The sequence below is a fragment of the Odontomachus brunneus genome, unplaced genomic scaffold (assembly GCF_010583005.1).
Source record: "Odontomachus brunneus isolate Ranch 3 - 2012 unplaced genomic scaffold, Obru_v1 Obru_scaffold_019, whole genome shotgun sequence".
Classification (NCBI taxonomy): Eukaryota; Metazoa; Arthropoda; class Insecta; order Hymenoptera; family Formicidae; genus Odontomachus; species Odontomachus brunneus.
The window spans coordinates 2,897,760-2,924,516 of NW_022639469.1; the positions used below are offsets into that span (position 1 = coordinate 2,897,760).

The 26,757-nt window shown below is 40.5% G+C and overlaps 1 protein-coding gene and 1 long non-coding RNA gene across 3 annotated transcripts in view; one reads left to right on the forward strand and one right to left on the reverse strand.

Moving 5' to 3' along the window:
- Window positions 1-21,872, reverse strand: part of LOC116841989 — a 105,236-nt gene extending 83,364 nt beyond the window's left edge. Inside the window, exon 1 of the long non-coding RNA XR_004377645.1 lies at window positions 21,395-21,872. This is a non-coding gene — a long non-coding RNA (uncharacterized LOC116841989). The remainder of the gene's footprint in view (window positions 1-21,394) is intronic.
- The window catches only part of LOC116841987 (storkhead-box protein 2), a 142,629-nt gene that overhangs the window by 72,530 nt on the left and 43,342 nt on the right, over window positions 1-26,757 (forward strand). For both annotated transcript variants that reach the window (XM_032810602.1, XM_032810603.1), the window contains exon 3: window positions 15,807-16,002. In XM_032810602.1, the coding sequence (XP_032666493.1) occupies window positions 15,807-16,002 (196 nt within the window). The remainder of the gene's footprint in view (window positions 1-15,806; window positions 16,003-26,757) is intronic.

A 26,757-nucleotide genomic window follows, 5' to 3' on the forward strand; every position in this document is an offset into this window, starting at 1 on the left:
ATATTCACTCATTTCTAATCAAAATCAACGATAGTAACTGAAAATAATTTTTAAAATAAACGGGGAGCTGCAGCGCATATAACTCTATATATTCGCATTTAAAGATTTTATGTGGGTCCGGTGGACCCACGACATTAGTTAAGGGTTAAAGAAGAACTCGCTGATATCATGTTTACCTGAGTCGAGATTTTAATTTCACATTGACGCTGTAAGTTACGTCAAACTCGAAGAGTCAATGAAGAAGAGTGAATCGAAGAGTGCATCTATTCCTTTGTAAACTCTAAAAATGAAACTTTTCATTTTCAACCGAGCAGTGCTACGACTTTGAAACGTAATCGCGACCGCATTGTGGACGATCCTTAAAAGAGCGCTCCGGTATTTTCTAAGGACGGACTTGCCCCAGGTGTAACGATTCATACACGAAAGACAGCACGGAGAGCCGAGAACACCCTATATATAGAAGTAGGAAATCGCGCTGAGCGTTCGTACGAGAAGAGATACGATCTCGAGGTCGTAGAGTGAATTAGATCGACGTCCTATAATTGTTAAGTCAATTAGACGTTACTGCAGAAACCGTTCGTGTGTTCTGTCGGTTCTGTCGGTATTGTGGTTCCGCGTGGTTTCGCGCCATATACTGACCGCTTCATCGGTGTCTGCGGATAATAATCGATCGACGTAGATACGATCGCTTTTCAAAGGAGCGATCGTCATGAAGGCATCGCCGTGCTGCAGATCGCGTAGATATCATGATACCGCGCGCGCGCGGTTTAAAACCTTGCGTCCGAGCTTTGTATTCAACCAGTTAATTTTATCTAAAGAGCACACGTCAAGGCGGATCTTGCATTTGTTGTTGCCGAGTGCACTTTAATATATAAAGATCGACACGATATATTAATACGAACCTCTCGACGATAATACGAGTGTTACGAGCTAATGAGATGAAGAAATAACAAATTAAGTGAAGATGAGTCGAAAAGAATGAAATAAATAAAATAATAGTGGCAAAATAAAATAATAAGTTTCGAACTCGCGGCAATCTTTGGTATTAGCCGATTAAGATTTTTTTGACCAAAATAATCGGTAGATCAGTAATCAGAAGTAACCAATCTACACGTATACAAGGTCATAAATGATTTCATCCATTGATGAAGAATAAAAAAATTTTCCTTGACTAAGATAATCTCATCGATTTGATGATAATATTTACCAATCGCTCTATAGTTAATCGCATCAGTTTGACTAATAATTAATTTCATCAATCCATAAGATTTGTGATTTTATATATGACGATTGATTGACTTGGATTATTGATCTGCCGATTATTTTAGTTAAAGAAAATTGCCATCGATTAATACCCAACACTGTCTTGCGGCCAGATACATTGACCGTTATTTTTTGTGCGAGTATCAGAGAATATATCGTCTTGTTCAATAGGAGACTTCAAGACGGATGTGTGCCGGAAGTCACACAAAGAATAGCGGACACCTATCTGGCCGCGAGTGTGCCATTTGTATCGCGTCAAAACTACGTCGTTTACGAGTTCAATCCTTAGTTATGGAAGACTTTTGATTCGTTCTGTTACGACGACGGTAGAGAAGCAAGAATGACGAAGGGACGACAATGCCGCGATCAATTGCCGCGAGAATCCCGCCTTACTAAATAACAGGGCATTGTTCGATGCGGCCGTCGATCCGCGAAGTTGTTTACATGATTCTCACCGGAGCCTTTCAGGTGCAGGCTGCATTCGAGAGAAGGCGCTTTACACTTCCTTGACGACTCTCGCGAGCGCACTGCCGGCCTCCGCCGCCGCTGCCGCCGCCGCCGCCGCGCGCTCGTTGTGACGTTTTTAAATCACTGTTATTACGATACACCGATCGCGTTTCGCCTCGGGGATGGTCGACGACGCAGCGATCTGACGGACACTTTCCATCCGCGTGGCGATTTCCGTCACGAGCGCGCCGCGCCGCAAAAAGCACGACGATGGTTCGCCGTCGTGCTGCTACTCGGCGGCGGCTGTAACCGCGGTCTGGTGTACCAGTTTGTTATATTCGCTCTTTTACATCACGTCCACGCGACTCGGCGTTTTGTTACAAAAGTATCCGCAATCGATTAGCGCGCGTGGATACCAATTCTTCTCGCGTAAAAGTACACAGCTTTCATTGTCACGAAATCCGATTCAATCGCGCAATACACGATCGATTTTTCCCAAAATGACTATGGCGTAACTTTTGTATAATAAGATCACTCTAAATTTCTCGGAATCTCACTCAGAATTTCAACGGTAATATTTTCGTTCGCAGTAATCACGAATATACTGTCACTCGAAATCGCAAGAGTGAATGGTTCACTTTGAGCTCAGAGTGGATTTTGATTCAATATGAGCGAATATTTTGATCCTAATTCCTATTTTGATCCATTATGCTATTCGACGACTCGAACAGCACAAATTAGTAAAAGATTTAGGTCCGTATTAATAGTTGTGACCTGAAACTTGTGTGATACTTAGATTTTTATTTAGTATTGAATCCAAGTTTATCGAATGAATTGTAATATATGTGACATTTACATTTACATTTGTAATCGCACGATTCAACTGAAAAAAAATTTTCATATAATTCCAAATTCAAATCTAAAGATCTTGCTTGAAACAAATTTCAAGCAATGACTATATTAATAACCTTAAAGATGTTTTAAACAAAATGGGACGTTTTTAAGACATCTCTTAGTAAATTGTGCTGTCTGGAGGCAAAGTATAATACATCAAACCCATTCTTTAATTTTGAATGAAAAGATTCACTCGACGATTTAGAGTAGAGAATTCATATGCATGAGCGAAAAATCACTCGAATTTGAGCGTCTCTGTGATGACTCTACTTTTCAAGTGAAATTTTGTTCTTAGAAATTTAGAGAGTACTCTTTAAAGTACAATCAATACTCTCTTAAAAAGAATCAGTGAATAGTCACTAATATCAGTTATAAATATAGCACTGAAAGTGCAACACTTATAACTGCAAATCAGTGTATATTCGCTGTTTTCAGTGATGTTTCACTGATTCATTTTAAGAGAATATATTCTTCACTGAAATGTTCTATTTCTATTGTTCTATTGTTGGTAATTCATTCATAAGTAGTACAGCATTGTAATTAGTAAAATCTCTCGAAAGAATCAGTTGATAATATCGGCTCTTCCTATTATTGACGCACTTTGCAAATACAGACAATGTCATTGCACCTGAATCGCGTGGAAACGGGTAATTCCATTGCCGCAAACGCAGAAAGTTGGATTCGACACGGCGTCGAATTCGTAGTGTACAGATTTTGCAGTGAAATCTCACTTGCACCGGTGAAAATCGCTGAGATGTAAGATGAAGCAGTAAAGTGAGTGTGTTTCCGCTGAAAACCCGTGAATATTCACTGATTATCGTGAAATACTCCTTTTACTGATTTCATCAGAAATACTTTATTTGATTCATTTTTTATTCATTTTAAGAGAGTTCAGGTTCATTATTTCGTCTTCACTTGTTCATTCCCTCAGTCTTGTTACTTTCGATTTTTGGCACGTTATTTCTCTAGAGAATGTGTGAAAAGATTGCATATCAGAGATGTGGCTAAGCGAAGGCGACTGTCGCGACACAATGCGCCCGTTCCAATCTAAAAAGGAAATCGGAGAGCGAGAGAGAGGAGAGGTTTCGCTCGGTTACGATCTATCGCGAATATCGTCGGAGTCTAATAGCCACTCGGCAGAGACCGAGCAACGGCACCCAGAACGTAACTAGTGCACGGCACTTACGAACAGAACAATAAAGTCAAGTGCGTATCGTTCGAGCGGGTCGGACGGTGTCGGTTGGCGAGGGTTCGGCCAAGGTTCAGCCACCTCTCGGGACTCTCCGTTCATCGACGTTTCCCTCGGTGGCGCGTCGTCTCGCTCGCGCAGAAAGCTGGTCCCTCGTCGTCTTCGTCTACGTCTTCGTAGTCGTCATTCTCGTCGCTGTCAACTTCGTAAATCAGCGCCGCGCGGCGTATATCGCGAGCCGGCTCGACTTTTATTTCCCGCCCGAGAGAACTCGTTTATCCGCGGGACGCCCGCTTCGCCTCGGAGCGGCTCTTCTCGCGCGGTCGTCTATTTGTTCGCCGATTTAATTGCGAAAAAATTCGTGCGAGAAGGGGTGCCTTTTCTGCGGCTGCTTCGTCCGCAGCCCCTACACTGAGAGAAAAAACTGGTAACTATAACAAACTGCATTTAGTTACAGAAATTCATTGAATCCTTAGTAACTAATACTAAATATGATAATAATTACCAAATATTTAATAGATCGGGAGTATGACGTAATTGCATTCACAGTAACATCAATTAAATAATTTAGTAATAGTTACTTAATGTTAAATATTTAATATGAAATATATTACAGTTATGAGCAGATATTTGATAATTGTTATGAAATCGTTATATCCCATATAATAAAAAATTCAGTAGGTACGAGTTCTATTTTGTTACCAGTATAAGTATGTTTTGTTGCAGCACAACGAAAAATTCATTCATTTGCAGCTATTACATCGTTTCAATATCTATTATTACAGATAGTTGGTTGAACCTATCAAAAATTTTGTAACTATTACAAAATCGCTTATTTTGCTCAACTATTCAATAAGTTTTATTTACCAAATATATTCTGGAAGCAAATAAATTTTACTTCTGTCAAATAAATAATTTATTTTACAGAACTAAATTAATTAATAAGTATTGCCATAGCTTTGGCCCGCTATATTTACGTCTATCATTTAGTAATAGTAACCAAATTTTGATAATATTTACTAAATTCTTCTCTCAATGTACTATGCTTGTCGTGCTCTCGTTCAACTTTGTCCGCGGATTTCACACGGAAAAAAAGGTTTGGTTGAATTAACCAAATATCTGGTCGAATATGAACGATCCAGAAATTCCGATTGAAATAACCCTAATTCTATTTAAGTCAACCAAAAATCTTGTTAACTTAAATAGAATTCGGGTTACTTCAATCGGAATTTCTGGATCGTTCATATATTCGACCAGATATTTGGTTAATTCAACATTTTTTCCGTGCAGGTTAACGATAGAACATAGGACGCCGTTGCTGACGATCATCCTCTGACTTACGGTACACTGAGAGAAAAAAATAGTTGGAATAATTATAATCTCACTATATTTTATAGTTCGTTTTGGCCTCAAATATATATTTATAGTTTATCCAAAAACGAAGATATAGCAGAATGAACACACATTTATAGTCACCATTTTATTACTCTATGTGTATAGTAAGGCACGCTTTGAGAATATAGTTATATGTACCCATATTTTCCAAATATTCTAATTGTATTGACTATATAAAATAGTTAATTTCTCTTACCATTTAATATTTGCTATCTTACTATGTTTATTATTTCAAATAATTATAATTCTTGGTAAAAGTTTTACATGAGTCAGTTATACTATGCTTATATTGTAAATATTACAAACATTATGGTGACATTTACTATAAAAAAGATATTCCTATAATCTTTTTACTATGCCATTATAGTTCCAAATATCATACATTTTTCTCTCAGTGTACGGACACCATCGAGTTGTCATAGGCGCCGATTAAGGGATATATATCGATGCTATTCATATCTGACATGTCGAAATCACAAATTCAATTCTGTCTAGCTTAGAAAGAGAGAGAAGTTTATGGTAAGAATTGCTACAGAACTTCGCGAGCGACGAATAATAGATCGACATTCTGCAATAGTTGATTATCCTTTCATTTCATGTGTTATTTATATTTTAGGAACTGAAATATAAAACACACACACATTTGCCATGTTCTTTGCGAGACATACAGAAATATGGTAAGATTAGAAAGAATTTATATGAGAAAAAATATTCTTTCCGTGTCTTTTGCGTGTCTTTATGTTTTTTGCAAACGGTAAATTATGTGAAATTAAAAGATAAAATAAAAATGTGAAATGGATTCTGTGCACACAAGAACAATTTCGAAGTAATTATTACAATAAATAAAATAAATGATTGTGGTTGTCTTTTGCAACAAAAATGTTTATCCCGGTGATGTAAACAAGTTTTTCTTGCCTGTAACGATACGATCCGTTTCTGTTTTGTCTTGGCTCTGCTAAGAGGAAACGTTTCCCGGAGGTCGCCAATTCGACACGGTTTCCTTCTCCCGAGGGGTGTCCCGATATCGATTCGTAAGCGAGACTACATGACGGTCGACGCCTATGCGCCGCGATGCCTGAGTATATAACTACACCCAGTTAGAGAGATCCCCGCGTCTCCTGCGCGCAGAGCGTATTCGCGCGAGAGCGCACGCTGTACTCGCGATATTAGCATATAAATTATGTTATCGTGATTTATGCTCGCAGACCGCGTGCTCACACGGGTTATAGGGGGTTGATGATTAAAATTCGAGACGACCAGCGAACGCCTTGACGCCTGTCGTCCGGTAATAGCTGATAAATAGATCAATTTTGCAATGGCGAAACGGCCTTCAGGGACTGAACGTCACGCGCGACTTCTTCGCGAAAATAAAAAGAAAGAGACGAGTGTATAGTGCAACGCGAACGGAACGAATAGACATACACATAGCGGGCTCATACACGGAAAAAAAAAAGTTGGTTGCGGCAGTAAGAATATATGTGGCAGCTAAATCTTATGTTGTAATATGCACTCAAAAAAATACTTTGCTTCTCTAGGTAGAACTCTAAGGGTCGGTTTATCCAACCTCTTGCTAAGCTAACTAACAGTTAAATCTTATGTCTGTTTCTACCTAATTTAAAGGAGAAACAAAGACAGACGTATGAGTTAACTGTTAGCTTAGCAAGAGATTGGGAAAACCGGCCCTAAATGTCACAGTTAAAATTTATCGCTGTTTTTGCTTCTAACAGTTATTTGCTAGAAAATTGTCTGTGGTATTTACGTAACATTTGCAGCAACAGCATTTTACTAATATCTGCAAGCAAATTTAGATGGGTGCGAGGATTATACATTTGTTTGTCTTTCGCTGGTCGTTTTTGCCTACTACAGTCAATTTTGATGAGAGATGACTTTAATTCTGACGGACGCTATGCTCAACAAATAGTTCAGGTAAAAATTATGTCTCTGTCATCTACACTAATAAAATGCAAAACATCATAGTGTTTACTAATTATTTATTCATCTTGGCTAATTTCTCGTATCTAAAGAATTTACGCTATTGTTATTGTTAGTAAATTTAGACTGCAGGACCATTGTTTTGACTGCATGGACATCTAAAAGTACAGCTGGCAGTAGACATATTTAACTGTGAAACCGATATAATCGCCATAGTACCAAAGTTTTAGTTACAGTAGCAAATATTTAGTTGTAGCAACAAACAAATCTGTAGAAAAGTATGGTCAGTCACGGCATACTGAGAGAAAGAATATCTAAGAAGTAAAAAATATTCAATATATGGTAATGTGTGGGTAATGATAATATATTTACTTATGCTATGATGTAAAATATTTTTTAAAATAGAAAAATATATATTTTCTTCCTAGGCTTTTCGTAAAAGCAATTGTTTATTCTATTTAAGTAAAAAAATTTAGATTTGAGTAAATGCATCTCACTAGTACCCAGCGAATAAATATATTTAATTTCTCAGATATTTTTCTCTCTTAGTGTAGTGAAATCTCTTTCCCTTGCATTAATCCATTAGCGCTCTTCGGTGAAGTACGATGAACCTTCGAATTTAGTCGGCAATTTCAATCGCCGACAAATGCTGTGTAACGTTGATTTAAACGTATCCGCGATGTTAATGCAACAAACCTCTGATAGGTCGACAAAACGGAGGCCCGACGCGGCGCAATAATATCGCGAATGGCGAATGGCGCAATAACTTTCTGGCATATGTATTTCGTTCGACTCCGTTAACCGCTCACGTTCCGCGCACAGCAGCGTCTCCGGTTAGGGCTTTAAAAGGATAAGCATACACGAGCGCGAGAGAGCACGCAGCGCGAGTATATTGCATAATAATTAACGGCCAGCCAACGACCGTACAACACACCCTACAGGCCGTATTGCCGCAAGTTCATTGCCGGCAAGGAAATCGCAATATGTACGTTACGTGCGCCAAGAACCGCGCGCCGATTAAGCGCGATAGAAGTCCGTTCTCCTCTCTCTCTTTCTCTCTCTCTCTCTCTCTCGGCTTCGTTACTTTCTACACCTAACCGCCATTTATTCTCTCACCACCTTCTCTGCTTCGCCGAAAGTCTTCGCGAGCACACACGTACGTTCGACTCCAATCATTGGGAGTCCGTAAGAGAGCGCGGCTCGCCTCGAAGAACGGTTTCCGACCGTGGAGCAATCGCGCGAAGCTCTCTTCTTTCGTTTTCGCGCGCATCATCGCAAATCGCCCGCTATCTTCCATCGCGATCCTGCGCTTTCCCAAATATTCACCCTCCGCGAGAATATATCCCGGCCGTTCTACGTTTCGCTATTCCCTCCCCTCCGAGCAATCGATATCTGTAGCTTATAATCTTCTCGGGCAGTTAGGGGGCACAAGGTTGAGGAGAAATACGAGATAATCGCGGGAATATCTTGTCGTTTCCTCCTGGTGTCATCGAATTCATTCAATACGCTCGGAACCGTTATTACCAGGAGACCCGCGATCGCTGAAGAGTTTCATTATGAGATAATTTATTTATGATCTTTTTTTTATTGTTTCTTGATATTACAGCTCTCTTGCACGAGGTACACTAATGCGCAACGTTCGCGGTTTGTAGATTACGTGAGACTGCGCGAATTTACGAAGCCCCATCCTCGGCGCGGAGATAACGTTATCGTCCGGTGAAACGCGACGAGCGAGTCGAACGCGATATGGCGAACGCCAATTCGCGTTCAGCGATGCCCGCTATCAAAGCTCGCTTTTTTTCGCACAGTTAGCTGGCGTGCCGCTGGGCTGGATACAGGAGACATGGTGGCTGGTTCAGCACTAATTATGGTTAACTCAGAACTGTCGCACTCTCACGGTTAGAGTACTCCCAGGAACAACATAAGAGCGTCTACTTTATCGGCATATCCTGTGTGTCGCCCGCCCCACACGCATTCCGCGATGCAACGCGATATTTTTATATATCCGCGCGACTTTCTTGCTGCACGTCGGCAGTGGCTTCAAATTCTGGCAACTCGATAAAAAGTGTGTAAACCGATTTGCAACCGACTATACAGGGAGCAATATTGTTGCAACAAAATTTTCGTGATCTTGCAGCATACCAAAATTATCATCACCATCATTATTATATACATAATTGTGTCACTTATTTGTTAAAAAATGTTATGCATGTTTCGCACTTTTTCCTGCAAAATTAATTTTATTAATTAGTAATAGTTAGTAGTGGCAGTTAGTAATCAGTAATAGTAATTATTAATTATTTGAATGTTTCTTATATCATATATTCGGTAGATCGTCAAATTTACTATTTCTATAATAATTTGTATACTACAATTTCAGTATATTCCAGCTTCGGAAAAAACGTTACGGAAAAAATATAAATTAATTTAATTTTATTATTAATTAATTTATAACTTAATTTAATTTAATTTAACGTAATTTTTACTGAAATATTTTTTCCGTGTAGAAATCTTCTACAGGAATATCTTTGTTCCTACAATCGAGCTTTTCATCTTGTTCCTATTCTTACCAAGCAACGGGAGAATCAATATACTAACGGATGTTATCTTTGCCGGAGTGATTTTCGGATGTTATTATATCCAAACGTACACAGAAAAAATATTGCAGTAAAAATTACGTTAAAGATTTATATTTTTTTCTGTAACGTTTTCTCCGAAGCTGGAATATACTGAAATTGTAGTATACAAATTACTATAGAAATAGTAAATTTGACGATCTACCGAATATATGATATAAAAAACATTCAAATAATTAATAATTACTATTACTGATTACTAACTGCCACTACTAACTATTATTAATTAGTAAAATTAATTTTGCAGGAAAAAGTACAAAACATGCATAACATTTTTTATACACACTTTTTATCGAGTTGCCAGAATTTGAAGCCACTGCCGACGTGCAGCAAGAAACTTTAACGTAATTTTTACTGCAATATTTTCTCCGTGTACGTTTGGATATAATAACATCCGGAAATCATTCCGGCAAAGATAACATCCGTTAGTATATTGATTCTCCCGCTGCTTGGTAAGAATAGGAATCAGATGAAAAGCTCGATTGTGGGAACAGAGATATTCCTGTAGAAGATTTCTACAGGAATTGTTCTACGGTTAATTCAACCAAGTTTTAATACTGCTGAATGTTCAAACGAATATTTTCGGTCACGGTAACAGAGATATTGTTCCTCGTCAGCGAGCATTCAGCTGCATTAAAACTCGCCTGAGATAACTGAGAACAATTGCCTGAGTAGAAACTTCCTACGGGAATCTTTTTCTGTTCCTACAACCGGGTTTCTCATCTCTGGTGCCCAAAAGTAACAGAAAATTCCGTTACATCAACGCTGTTGTTTCTTTCCGTGAGTGATTTGACTTTCGACACAGTCATAATGCGATTCGACATTTAAGGACGTTTCCGTGTAATCTAGCCGGTTACGAAAGAGACGCGATTAAGACGGACGAAATTTTCTTAAAATTGCGAAAGTGGCGCTTTTCTCCCGTTTATCGTGTTCAACCGGCCGGAAAAAACGAAGCGTCAAGTAATTCGATTGTGGAAGGTGTCTCGATCGCGGGAGAAAGAGACCGGGCAAGGTAAGTACGATCTCGTGAAATCGATCGTGTCCGCTCGGTTGATTCGACATCATGCTCCCACGTGCTGCCGCGTGCGCGCGCGCGGGTTCTCGAGGAAGCAGCTTGACGTAATCGAAAAGTTTCACCTGCTGAAAATCGCGGTCTGTCCGGGCGATTTAATAAACCGGCCTGCGCGCGCGCGCCTCACCTTTATTATAATTTCTTCCTTGACGGAGCGTCGAAAATCTGCGTCCCGTGTCGTAATCGCGCCGGTTGCGAAAGATCGAGTTATCGTTCGCGCCGTTGCAATAAATCCAAATGCAAGAATTCCATTGTAATCGAAGGCGCATTCGTGACGTTAAGTAATATCATCGCGACGTGCGATTCACGACGGCGCGCCGGCAGTGCACAGTAGGGTCAAATGGAATTTCATGTTTCAAAAGAGATTGCAGTCTTGGAATTTGAATCGATTTCGATAAGTATTTTTTCAGTGAAAGCTAATGAAATTCGAAACAACTTTGTCGAGCCAGATTTTTGCCTGTTGTTTCCCTTCTTCTAAATCAGAGATATATACAGGGTAGTCCACTTAAATCGAACACTGAATATTTCATTTATTTTTGATGATACGGAAAAATGTTTCAGATGAAAATGAAAGGGTGTCGAGGGGGACACATTTTGGTCATATTGCTTTTTTCTAAGTGGAAGCGCTAAAAAGATATGAAGGTCATCTTCACTTTTTTAAATGGAATTGATTTTTTTTTATAAATATGATTCCTCTATTTATTTTATGTATAAAAATACTAAGAAGTAACATTGTCGAAAAATCAATAGTTTACGAGATATTTTATACTTTATTCTGACAAAAAATTTAGTCAAGATGTTCAACATGATATCCTCCGATTTCGATATATTTTTGAATACGATACATAAATGATATTCTTACATTTTCTATTCTTTCTGAATTTATACTCGCACGTGTTTCCAAAATACGTTTTTTCATATTCTCTTGTGTACATATTTGAAAACAATATTTTTCAACGTTTCCCAAACAAAAAAATCGATGGGATTTAAATATATTGAAGGCGGAGGACATTATTTTGAACATCTCCTTGACTAAATTTTTTATCAGAATGAGGTAAAAAAAATATCTTGTAAACTATTGATTTTTCGACAATTATACTTCTTAGTATTTTTATACATAAAATAAATAGAGAAATTATATTTATAAAAAAATCATAATTCCATTTAAAAAAGTGAAGATGTCCCTCATATCTTTTTAGCGCCTTCACCTAGAAAAAAAACAACGTGACTAAAATGTATCCCCCTCGACACCCTTCTATTTTCATCTGAATCATTTTTCCGTATCATCAAAAATAAGTGAAATATTTAAGGTGTTCTATTTAAATGGACCATCCTGTATATATAAAGAAGTTAGATTTATATAGAAACTTTTCTCGATCAAATAATTACGATAGATACGGAAAAATCTGTTATATATTGAATAATAATTAATAAAAAAAAATTGATGACATGACAATAATAATTTTGTTTTATTTAATTCAGTATTTTTACTAAAATCAGATTCTGTTCCAATTAATTTCATTTGTTAAGTTAAGATTCAGCGAACCAGGTTAGTTTGTATAGCTTTTTTCAAATCTGGAAAATATTTCTAAATCTAACTTCTTTATGTCTGATTTACAAGAAGAGAAGCAAAAGACGAGAATCTGAGTTAACACAGTTGTTCCAAATTTCATGAGCTTCCATTCAAAAAGAAAAAAGGATCGAAAGCAGTAGAAATCTCGAAGCTCTAGCCTTTTTTGTGATATGAAATCGACCTCACTGTGCGGCGGCGGATCGCCCTGACATGAAAATATACAATTGAATCTGAAAATCACGGATCGCCCCGATTGCGCAACACTGAGCGACTAGACACAGCGTCACGTAAAAGATGATGTGCCCGCACCGGTATACGCAGCGTTACCGCAAAATCACAAAAGTTTCGCGGCGGATTGTTTCACGGCAGGTCGACTGCAGCGCGGGGCGCCGAGCACACGAGTTATCCTATCTCTACGACGGGATGCGGAACGCGCAGCCTTGGCGAGGGTGGACGTTTTGCGCTGCACCGTTGCACAGGCACAAAACGAGGCTGGCCGTTCTCGCGGCTCGCGAATCAGATCGATCGCGGACGTGTAATTTGCAGCGGCACGGAGGTTCCGTCATTCGGTAGTAACTCCGCTGCCGTCGCCGTCCGCGATCCGCTACACGGACTTCCAGATGGTGAAAGTCCGCGGGATCCTACACGCTCTTACCCTGCGCTAGATGCAAAATCATCATCTTATGCGCGCGCGCATTGTGTTCTTTACGTGGGATTAAATTAAACTCCGTGCCTCGACGTTTCTGTCCCGTGCCGTCGTTTCCTCGTTTGGACGAAAACGCGGTCGCGGAGCGCGGCTCGGATCGACGCCACTGCGGGATTCTAATGATCGCCTCGTGCATTATCCCACGATACATTGTTCCACCCACATCGGCCGGTCATTGTTGATCGGCGAAATTTAATCAATGGTCCAGTCGATTCCACGATACAATTTCTTTTGGCAACAAGATAGACACCTCTTATGCTACGAAGACAGTTATTGGTTAAGCTACGCGGAAAAAAGAAAAGATTTCCTTATCGCAGCTAATCATCGTTTGCTAAAGTTGTATTTGTTGCTCTAACGAAAAATTTGCTGCTGTAAACTAAAATTTTCGCTACTGTTGCCACTACATCGGTTTCACAGTTAAATATAAGCTTACTGGCAGTTATACCTTTAAGTAGAGTTTCTCTAGTTTCCGAATTAGGGCAAAGCATGATGATTTCTGATTGATCCGCATTTTATACGTTGTTTTTAGGGATGACATGAGTGGGAGTGAGAGAGAAACTCTAGTGGAAATCAGTTCTAAGACTAAAATACTGCAGCTTAACTCTGACTTGAAGAACTATATTTCTAGTATCTATATGTTACAGCGAGATTTAGCTACTATACATAGATTTTTGCTGCCGCAGCTAATTCTTTTTTTCCACGTATGAAACGCCACGGATGCAATAAATCAACACTATCACGAAGGCTCAGGATTCTTCCTGACTAGAAATTTATCCCATGGTCCTGATCAAGATCCAACCGATTTGATGTTATCGTGTCCTAATTACAAATAAGGAACTAATTATTAATAATCTTTATTATCAATAAAGTCTTGATTGCCACGCTGTATTATACATGACTTATCAGGACTTGATAATATCACCTTATACAAACCAGATGATTGATTGGATTCAACCTGATCAGGATGATGGGATAAATTTCTAGTTGGGTTTTGGGTCTCTGTGTGTATCCAATCGTCGTTCGCAATAGGAAAGCACCGTAACACTTTTCGTCTATCCGGGGAATGATTGCACGATCGTTCGTGCAGGAACTGCAATAAATCAACGCGGCTCGTGCCGATCGATTCCGGCACTCCGTACTAATTTCATGATTTAGCCGGACGAGGAGGGCAGAATACAGGATCGGGGAAAATCCCGAAGGGCGGTTCGTTTATGAGCATTGTCTGGGGCTCTCGATCCTATCACGGCTCATTCTGCGAAGCGAAACTACGACGGGGATTCTGCGAAGCGCCCGGGGTTGGCAGCGGTCGTTTCGCCCCGAGTTACGACGAGGGTGAGACGCCATACGGCCCCCATGGAGATAAACACTTAGCGACCGCGCCATATTTTAGGGGATAACTCGCGCGAGCCTTCTGCCTGCGCGACGTGAAACAGCTTTCTTTATTGGTAATGCGGAATACATGTGAGGAGTGTGCAAATGATAGTTATCGCCGCAGTTATACGATTCTACGAGCGCAATATTTTTCTGCAGTATATAAACCTTACTGGTCTGCGAGAGAGCGAAGCGTATAGGGACATTTTTAAGAATAAGTGAATGAAAATTAAGCAGTACAAATCTGTCGAATCGGAAGCTCAGGTACAAATTAATTATCTCATCTTCACTCTTGGTATACCATCAGGATCCGTTGGAACCCGATTTTGATATTTGAATTTCCTTTTTGAACTATTTACAAAGATTGATACATCCTGAATTTATTTCTTCTTTAGAGTTCTTCTAAAGAAGGAATGACAAATTTACTTTTTGTCTTAATAAAGAATAAAACTTACTAAAGTAAAACATAGAAATTTATAAAATGCAGCATTCTATCTCATGTATGCAATTGTCATGTATGGGATACGGAGCGTTTATTTTAAGGTAGTCGACCGTAGGCAACTGTATTTCGGTAAATTTTCCTCCTGAAAAAAATCTTCTGTATTTGTAACTACAATTACGTAGAAAAATAATTGCTATAAATTATAGCCGAGAAAATCTTTTTTTTTTAATTAAATTCTACTATAACGTTACTGATAATAATTTTTACTACAAAGAAAATTTGCTAGAAAAAATATGATTGGGGTAAAAAATAACTATAATTTTAATTTGAACTTTTTCTCTCAGTGTAGGGATTGACAGTGTATAATTGTTGCGGAATAAATTTTGCTATGTTGCGAAAACGTACATTGAAAGAAAAATGTATGATATTTGGAACTATAATGGCATAGTAAAAAGATTATAGTTAGGAATATAATTTTTATAGTAAATGTTATCATAATATTTGTAATATTTACAATATGAGCATAGTATAACTGACCCGTGTAAAATTTTTACCAAGAACTATAATTATTTGAAATAAAAACTATAGTAAGGTAGCAAATATTGAATGGTAAGAGAAATTAACTATTTTATATAGTCAATACAATTGGAATATTTGGCAAATATAGGTACATGTAACTATATTCCCAAAAGATGCTTTACCATATATATAGAGTAATAAGATGGTGACTATAAATCTGTGTTCATTCTATAACTTCATGTTTAGATGAACTATAAATATATGTTTGAGGCCAAAACGAACTGTAAAATATAGTGAGATTATAGTTATTCCAACTATTTTTTTCTCTTAGTGTAGATGGTAATGATTATTTTCTCGCTTGTTGCAGAGCTTCTTGGAAGCGAATTCCAAGTGCTGGTGGAACGCAGCTCTGGTGGACGCGACTCGGCAGCTCAGGTACAAGGGCCACGTGTCACCGGGCGTGCTGATGGTTAGCGGACCGCCCTGCGCCCTCGAGGTCTTGAGGGCGGCATGGGCGCGAAACGTTTTACGACCACCCGCGGACCACTCGATCACCTGTCTCGGTATGTACCATCGAATTAACTCTTTCGCTGCCCGAGGGTCGATTTAGCTCGACAACCTCAGTCGGCGATTGCATATGCCCGCGCCACCGGCCAGAATTCAAGTCGCTTTACTCAAACGGATTCCGTCGAGTTGCGCGTAAGATAATCGAAGAGTTTAATTAAAGATAAAGCGATCGTGAAAGTGAAAGTGAAAGCGCCGACATTTTATAAGAGCGGGTTCTTACGAGAGAGAGAGGAGAGAGATAATCCTGCGTGACCCTGGTTCCGCGCTGCGCTCGAATTCCGATGCCAATGGGACACTTTATGCGCGAAAATGACATACGAGCTACATTTCGGTCGTCTCTCTCTCTCTTTTTCTCTTGCACACGCGCTATCTTTCTCTCCTTATCGTCGCGGCGCCGTTGAGATGCTCGTTTTTGTCTATCGCCGAGGTGCCGAGGCGCGCGCGAACATTGAAGTAACCTGTTTCGGTCGAGACAAGCTCGAGCATACCCGGCGATATTTAATTATAGTAGCTCTTGTTCTTTATTCGCGAGCGAAACCGCGAATTATCACCAGACATCGATATTAACCCACGCGATTTATTTTTTTTTATGCAGCGAGATACACGATATAAAATGAATTCGATTATTTCTCGCAGAGAAGTCGCAGCTCACATTGTGTCGGATCTCGGAGATCGACTTGAAAACTGCCACGCGATAAAACCGGCTTTCAGAAGCCGACAACGACGGTTTGCAGACAAAACGACCGGATAACGGAAAGTGTCTGACCTATGCGCGTTATTCTCCTTATCCGCTCATCTCTCGTAACTCACGCCTGTCGTCGCGTGTGCGAAATAGCTTCGCGCGTTCGTCTCGCGCGGCTTATCGGGTAGCTCGTGCATTCGCATGCAGCCCGTACGCACCCTTGCGCAACCCCGTTTCCTTATAACGCGCTCCGTTCCACCCCCGTCTCGTCCTTATAGCTGCCTTTTCGGTCGGTCGGTGTCCCCGCCGTCTGCTTCCACCTCCGCCGTTTCTTTCCGATCTTATTGCTCCCTTTATGCCCCTCGCGCTCGTATCTATATACGCCTACGCTCGACTATCTCGCATACCGGGCTTATGCTAATGCACGCGCGTATTCGCGCGCGGATACGCAACGGCGTAGGAGCCCGTCTCGTTATTACGGCTGGCTCGTAATAGCGAAAACGCTCTCTCGAAAACGAAAGAAATTTACTTGCGCGATAAAGAAACCTCGCGCGATTCTATCCGGATGGGAAAGCAACCGGCGCGAAAAATCATGCCGCGAATAAAAGTCGCTGTTTCACGCCGACTCGTCACTCTCTTCAGAGGTAGCAAGAGAGAAAGAGACAGAGTGTATCAGCCAAAAAAGAATATTGTGTTATCCTTAGCGGAATTCTTTGAACCCTACAGGATTCTACTCTAATATATGGTTTCAATAGAAAGAGGATTTTCCTAAAACCAAAAGAAACATACACTAAACACAATATTCTTAAAATTAGAAGGATGTCGTTATTTATCCACAATACAAGTCTTGTTCTTAATAGAAATTTCGTCTAGTAAGAAAGCACTCTGCTTCAAGTAAACATGTTTTTCTTGATTAGAAAGGAAGAAAGTATAATATCAAGTAGATTTCCGACTAATAATCTACTTCATTAGAATTCTCTAAATTTCTTCAAGTGAAATTTCACTTAAAAGAGAGTAATCATTTCACCGAATCATTCTCGAATTCGAGTGGTCTTTCACTCATATGGAGTGAATCTCCACTCTAAATCACAGAATGTTTTCATTCGAAATAGAAGAATAAATTTGATATACACTAGGTTTCAACACTTCTTTTTCGATGCAGTTTAAAACGCAGCCATTAGTCCAATGAGAGACTTTGTCTTATTAATTCTCCTTGTTTTATTAATTCTCAGAAGATAAGTTCTCTCATTAACAGCATTTTAAATTGCATTGAGAAAAGGGTGTTCAAAACAGTTTTGAATCCCAATGTAGTTCACCATCATAAAGACATTTCACTCTAATCGATTCACTTATATGGAGTTAATAGAATCTATTCTAACTCTTTATTTGGCAGGCTTAAAGAAATTTTAGGAAAAAATTTTTTGGGCAGTTAAATGAGGTAAATATGTCTTCTCTCAATACAGTCATATATTTTAAAGATATTTTTTTAATTTATAATGAATCTGTATCATCATAGTGTGACAAGAATCGAAACTGCTGAGCTCCGGCGAATAGAACAAGTAACCAGACTCCAAAGCAACACGAGCTAAATGAATGCGCCGAGATCTTTCGTTCTTGCATATATTTTCGTTCTCATGAGAAATTGATGTTACTTGACAGCAAGATTGCCAAATAAAGGGCCAAACTCGAGCGAAACATTCATTCTCGCGATTTCAAGCGGCAATATTTCCAGTATCATTTCGAATGGAAATACTGCGACTTTTTTCGCTCGTTTCCAGTGAGATTGCACTCCAAGAAATTTGGAAAGCAGAGGAATACTCTTTCGATAAAAGTTTTCGCTTAGAACATGGCATTACAGGAAACAGCACCTTGCAACTAAGGTTCTTTGTTTGAGTAATAGCCACAGGAGATATATCGTTGAGATATATCATTAATGATGAATAGATCTATCGTGTTGCTTGCTCATGATAGCTTCGTACATATACGTAACCATATCTACCTACCTATCTATTGTGTTAGAGATGAAATCGGCGGCGCGCAAACGCAAAGCGTACGAAATAACGCTGGGATGTTAATTCACGGTGCAATTGGATAACAATTGTCGCTGATGTCGCGGACGCGGTTAATTCACGCGGCGGAGATTATAAAGAGCGTTCTTGCTAAACGGCCGACTACTACCCCGCCGCTACCGACGACAACGACAACGTGGCGATGCAGTCGGCGAGAGCTTTCCGGTTTCGCGCGAATGCCCCCGTGCAAAACGAGCTTGGTTAACATTCCGCTATTTGCCGATCGCTCCTCCTCGCCTGACCGGGCTCGGCGCACCAGTGCGCATAATACGCGCGTCTTATATGCGTCTCTATGCGCGTGCAGTAATGCAGGCATTTCGCGCTGCCGCATAATTGGTCTGTCGTCGTCTACCTCGCGGAGATGGCCGCTTGGCTTATTCGACCTCTTTATTTCTCACGTTGTTTCCGTGCGCGCAACGCGACGACGACGAGGCGACTCCGCGAATATCGCGACGTGTTGCATGATTTTCCACAGTTAGTGTGGCGTGCCGCGCGCGACTTTCCTGAAAACGCGCGACGTCGACGTGGCGCAACGTGACTGCGTTCAATGCGCGAGGCGGGATGCGTATTGCGCGACGACTCATTAACAAGAAAATCACGCACGCCCTGTCGTCTTTTTAATTTGCACGGCGTTTCGCGGAGATGTATGTGCGTGTATGCGTATGTGTGCGTCGCGGACTCGAGATAAGTCGTACGTACACGCAGCCTGGGTGGGTGACACGAAACCTCGCGTTTTGAAGCGTTTATTACTCGAAATTGCAGTTTGCAGTAGGCTCGCTTGTTCCCTTCATGGATTTACTCGAATCGAAATTTTCATGTTACTTGACCTCAATATTCTATTTGACGCGTATTTTTATACTCTGAAGCCTACATCAACCTCTTTGATTCTACTTAACCTACTAACTTTGTCGAAAGTTTCTCTTTAGAATCTACCTACAAGTGGCATTTTATGCGTTTCTGTCATTTTGAAGCGTTAAATAGGACTTCCATGTATATTAAATATATGAGAGACTGGGTCTAAATAGCCTCAGGAGTATGTTACTCATGTGTTTCTTTTAATAGTTATCTTGAGAGGAACAGTAGATACAAAAAATCGTAAAATGATTCTGTTAGATATAAATGATACACTGTAAAAAATCTTGCGGTACTCCATACGGTACACAGTACGTAAACAAATGTTCCAAAAAGTCTACTCTAAATTTTGTGTCGAAAATAATTTATTCATATGTTCATTCGTGTGTTTGTTTACATTACGTACGGATTAGTAATATAAATAACATAATATAAATAACATAATATAAATAACATACGAATGAACGTATGAATGAGTTATTTTCAACAAAATTTAGAGTGGACTTTTTAGAACATTTGTTTACGTGCTGTGTACGCAAGATTTTTTACAGTGTAGATATTTTCCTCTAAGTTTCATTAAAATCGGAATTACAATATTACAGTAAAAAAAAGTAGAAAATAACTGATTCAGTAGTAGCAAAGTAAATTTTCAAATTTCTCCAAGTTTGCTATCAATATTTTTTACGATGAGTGAATAAAGTTAAACGACATGTTCCCAGTTAGAAGTTTTTTGTAAGTGTATAATATACTGTTTCGGATAATAAGAGCAATTTTCATTCATAAAATGATTAAAATCGAGCATATGAGCAGATGAGGTAAAGTTGGCTCATAATTAAAGGCCAGCAGGAGAACTGTGGAGACTTCTTGCAAAGATCCCAGAACTATTAACCAGTCACATTTATATATAACTTTACCTTGCGCTACTGGGTAACCGAACTCGATATCGGACGCAAGATGGCCACGCTGCCGTGAATTTGTATTTTGGTTATTGCAAAACAAAATATACGTTAACAGGATCGTGTGATGGATATGTGAGGCGTAGAAAAAGGCTGCCTCTATCATATTTGTAAAAACAGTCGCAACAATTAGTTGTCTGAGAAGTTGTAAGTTCCAAATTCTGAGACATACGGTACTCTGCTTCGCTCTCACCTACACTGATTCTTCAGAATATACAGATGTTAGAAAGGTCAGGTAAAAAATGGAGCTAAAATTTCGACTCGGGTTATCACGAGCGAGACGAATAAAGGAGCACGACTTAGAATCGCGTGACCGCGAAGATTTTCTCGCAATATGGTCGGCAAGGGCTCCAGCTACTTATACGAAAAAATGACTGGTGCAACGCGCTCTCCACATAGGAACGACCCGGTACGCGAGTCGCATGCCGGAATTCTGCGTCTTCGCGCCGATGGGCGCAGCGAAAGGGACGCCAACGGCGCGCGTCTGGAATGTCGACCTTCCCTCTCGTCTCCGTCCCTAACTGAAATCCATACGGTGCACGCTCGCGGAGTAATAAATCGGCCTACAGTGTACGACAGTAGCGGCATTCCAGGTCGATCGATTAAGTCGGCTACCCCGATGGAGACGCGTGCCCGACAGCGGCGGTTTTCTCGCCCTCTCTCGTCCTGCCCCCGCGCAATTTTCATTTCTCCCTCTGTATGACGTACCGATTTCTTTTCTGGTGTCGCAACTCGCCTTTCTTTTGTCGCGGCGAAAATCAGTGCGGCTTACAATTATGCATGCATCATTGAGGGGAACACTCTGTGAGTGTTGGAATTTAGCACTCACCGTATCGCGTCGAAGTCCACCGACATCTCGCTAACAGCATCGCTCTGAGTCCAGGACATCCAACGTTCAGCACCTGTGCGTCCTTCTGCGTCGTCCATGTCGCACTTGCATTGTAACATTCAATGACGTAATACATTTTAATGATTTTAACGATGTTAAACGTAACTGGAATCTATATAAATTTATATGATGAAGGTCTATTACAATGCGATAAAAATCTCTGGTAGCTGGGGAAGCACATTCGCGATCCGCGTGAAAAATCGCGAATGAAGAACTGCGCGGTGTCTTTGACAAAATCGCCGGCAGTGAAGAAAATATCCCGTCTCGCGTATTTGAGTTTTTCACATAAATGACGAATATATCCAACTTTCAGTGGTAATTTTATCCGATTATTTAATCATGACACGCGTAGTAATGTGTACGAATAAACGAGATCAACGGTTAAAAATTGCAATAATCGTGAAATTTATTAATACCTACGCGAGCGAATGGCTCGAACGGAATGCAGGAGATAGGAATAGTTCTGAGATATCGTATTCGTATGAAAACGTTCACTATGTGCCAATAAAAAATATTAATTATAATACTTAATTAATTTGTTCATTTTTTATTAACAGATGTTATGTATCGTGAGAATATATTACAACGACCCGCGACGTAGACCGAACTACTCACTTTCGCGTCAGCGACTGTTATGACGTGAAGTACACATGAGCCTACGTGTATTGTTGGGCTGAATGTTTTGAAGCTTTTTGCACGTCTTTATCTCGTCGGGCCGTTTAATGAGTTATCGAATGGTTTAACGTACGTGTTGTTACGTTTAATATAATATATACAAAATAAAATATAGTATATAAAATACACTATATTGCACTATGTGATTATTTAATATCCGTTCTCCGATAACGATTATCGCATCTCGGTGCGATAATCTACTGCACACATGCTGTACAATTGCGAATTCTATTGAAACCTTTGATAATTTTATAATGCAACTCAGCGTATACCTTGACATGTTTGAAAACTTATGAATTTCAAACATATCGATTAAAATAATTAACTGCATCATGAAAGTATCTTCAATCGCGATTATTTAATTCGCCGCAAGTTGTAGTAATACAAACAATTATGATTTAATAATTACGAGAGAGAGTTATTGTTATGTTTGTTATTAAATTGTGATTATTTCGTACAATTTATAAGGATCTGTAACGGGCCAAATAATCGGGACAAAATAATTTTATCGCCGAACTCGTTCTCGCAACGCTGCGAACGGGAATTGCGCAATAAACTGCGAAAGCAGTTATTCATTTATTATTATTATTATTATAGTTTGTGTGCACAAAGTGTGCACTGGTGAAATGTCGACGTTTACCTGTTTCTGACATCTGACGCATTTGCTTGGCTAAAATGCGAGTCGCGTACGCTAATGCGGGCCAAGTCAATGTATCAAGCAGATAAGGAGCACGAACGGAACGAACGGGGGATTCGTGCGACGTGCCGGAACGAACGGGGCTGGGAAATTAATAGCGCCGTATCGACACATGCAGTTATTTCTACTTCGAGTCTACTATAAATAGGCACGTTCGCACGCGGAGTGCGCGGTAACGCGGAATGCGCCGCTCGTACATACGTACGTGTCGACTTGATCGTGGCGATTGCGATTCAGCATTTTTGCGCCAGCAAGTGAGAGAGAAAGAGGACGAAAGGGAGAGATAGAGGGAGAGATAGAGGGAGAGATAGAGGGAGAGAGAGAGAGAGAGAGAAAGAGAGAGAGAGAGAGAGAGAGAGAGAGAGAGAGGGAATACGCGCCGTGCCTCATTCATTATATGTATTGACTGGCTGCAGACGTTGTTAAGACGCGCGAAGGATTCACGTTAGCGCTGCTCATACCTCGACGAAGTATGCAGTCGCATTTTATGATGATGAGCGAACGACGACCTGCGACGACGTGCTTCACCGACGTGTAATCGCGACTCCACGTACTCCTCTGTTCGCACGTATTCTATTTTATAGTCAACAATACCGCGAAAACGTGTTCTCCCGGAGGATTTGTCCGCGATTTCGAGCCTTAAGTATTAGGCGGTCGAACGTATGAAACGTGATATAAAATTGAATTTGAAATATAGAATTGAATGTGGAATAACGTGACGCTAGGATGAGACAACTATGTATACGGAGAGAATTTTATAATGAAATTTATTATAGAATTTTTTGTAATCAGGAAATAGATCGATATTCTACACTAATTCACACTATCCTTTCACTTTATACATACTATTTTTATTTTAAGAACTAAAATGTGCTATTAAAAAATTTTTTAACGAAATTTACTATCATACTATTATAAATATTGTTATTATACTATACACAGAAAAAGAAGTTTAGCTGTATTAATATGAAGTTTGTGGTTATAATAAATAAACCAACGCGTTTTAGCTGAAAGAAAAATGAAGTTTCTAGTTCTCAAAGCAAAACGTGTTGGTTCACTCATTAAAGCCAAACTTCACATTCATATAATCGAATTTTTTTTCTCCGTGTATTATACATATTACTATTTGTATCTCTTGGTAAAATGGATCTCATGGTAAAAATACTAATGTCTGAGAACATACCTAACGCGCTTAATCCTGGATATTCTTATTGCTCTCATCTTTTTTTAAATACGAATATATTTAAATTATCAGTATAAAATATATGTGTATATATTGAATATACACATACACACTATACCAAAACACAACGGTTAAAACAATAAGATTATCCAGAGCAAAGCACATGTCCGGGTATAAGTACTTTTATCTTATTTTTACTGACAGTCTATTCCCGTGCTACAAAAAACATAGTGAAGTAGAAAAGAATTTATATGAAAAAAGAAAAAAGCTATAATATTCTTTTCGTGCAGATATAAAGAAATGTCCCGTTACGCGTGAACAATCACGTCGACGAGGCGATAAAATTGAAGCAAAATATACTGCGACGACAACTCGAACGATTCAATGATTTCTGGAACACCTGTCAAATGCGCCATAGCCTCGGCATTTATCTCTCGTCACGGCTTAGACACGCGTACTTCTAGGAAGAGAAAATATCCACGGTATAGACGCTCGAATCTGTCCATCACGATTGGAACGCGCTTAAAGGACACGAGGGTGCGACTCGGCTCGTTACGGGCCTGACAGCAAGATTCCAGCGTCCCCTTAGCCGTTGCCGGCCGACCCGGTTCGATTGACATTTTCGCGCGACGGGTGCTTATCGATTACTACTTTCAGCTTGACTTTTCTCCATCGAATCATCTCCCTCTCTTTCTTAGCCGGCCGAACAGCGGGATGTAGGCAGACCGATATCGATTATCTCTCATTCAGCGATTCAGATGTGAGTCTCGCTGCTCACATTCCACCATTTCGTTCGCGTTAACCGGATCCTCGTGTCGAGCGAAGTGAGCTGAGATTCTGACAGTCGCATTTAGCGACTGCTAAATGCGAGCTGGGAACACGGTGTCGATGCCTCAACGCCCGCACGCTCTAAACACGTCTCTGCGCGAGTAATCGTAAGGTCGGTCAGCCTCTCACGCCACAGGGTCCTCCTCTCCCTGGCCCCCCTTGTCACGATTTTGCTATTCGCCCGATCGGAATAAGCTTTGACGTATGATTACCTTTCTCGCGTCAGCAAAAAAAGCCCCTTTTCACCATTTGATTAGCGGCGAGAGATTTGTACGCGAGCACCGCGCTGTTGCCCCGAACATATAATCAATACGTCAGTATCTGGCGAGTATTGCGAATTAAGGACAAGATCGAGGTGAGCGACCACGTCCTCTGAATTTCGCACCCTCTGTAATAACGCTGTCCGTGACTCCCGTGACTTCTCTTCGATATTTTTACCACGGTTTTTACGTCTACACGGAACATTCTTATTGCGCCGCTATCGCGGGAATCAAAGAGGAACCCTTCTGTTGGAAAAACTAGTGGAGATATTACGGTATCCCGAATATTGTCAAGAGTAAGAAGGAAGAGAACCACCTGACGAGCCACCTGACGTTAATTGAGCGTAAGGGCCGTGGAAGAGCTCACCTAGCCGAGCGTCAACCCTCTCTCTTTCTCTTTCTGCGTCTGAAGGGGAGAGTTTTAGCGGTTTCGAAAAAAGCTACGGTATACACGTGGAGCTCCCACGGTACTACGATTCGCTGCTCTGCGTGTGCAAACGTGAACGCGAGTGAAATGACAGAGCCGAGTAACGAGCTATCTGTCTATCCATCTACCGCAGCGCAAACGTTTGTAGGCCCATCGATGTATGCCACGGTATTTTCGAGTGGCAACTTCCTGTCGAGTGTCAGCTGGATCCTGGGCCGCCTCGTCGTAGATCGACGATTACCACGATGATGATGGTGGGGTCGGGACACGACATACTTCGCTATTACTCGCTCCTTCCTGCCGTTCTCGAGACGTTACTCGGACGTTTCTTCGGAGAGCCGTTCGATGCTCGCTTGACGCGCGTATTTCCATTCGTATTCATAATTCCTCAGCGGCTTCTTACGATTCGTAGGAGAAAGAGAGAGAAGAGAGATAGAGAGATAGAGAGAGAGAGAGGGGGAGGGGGAGAAACAGACGTACCACGACTTTCTTATTAGATAAATAACAACCTGTTGCGCGATTCCGCAAGAAAGTAGCGGGAGCCCCTCGAGCTTGCACCTGCAACGGCCGGAAGTGGCCGGAAATTCGCAATATTTTTCACCTCGACTCTTTCAGAAGCGTGCGGCTCGTGCTCGTGCTTTAAACGCTTCTCGACTCGTGTTTAACCCCACATCTACGATAATCACGCGTATAATTACTCCGCCGTATAATTACGTGAAAACTAACCGATTAATTTAACCTGCCTTTCTGTGTTCTCATGGCTGATATTTTCCACCGATTATCATTGCGGCGTTAGTAAACATCATAAAATACCGTCGTGCGCGCACGAGTGCGAACGCGGAACGTGCTGCGTTTTACGCGAAATAATGAGACGCGCTTACCACACCTGTAGTGCAATTCCTAACTCGTTATTGCGTTATGACGATAGTCTTGTTATCCTTACGCAGCTTTTCTACGATACGAAAAAGCTGCGCAACGATAACGAAACTATCGTTAACTACAATAACGAGTTATAGAATTGCACTACTGGGCTTTAGCGCGCTGGACATTAAGCTCGTTACGCAATCGGCCGGACTTTACGTGGCCACGCGCGATTAGTATAGATGCGAGAGCGAGGCGCCGTTTAACGCGATCGCGCAATTATACGGGGAATTTAAGAGCGGTAGCGCGAGAGCCAGAGTGAGAGAGAGAGAGAGAGAGAGAGAGAGAGAGAGAGAGAGAGAGAGAGAGAGA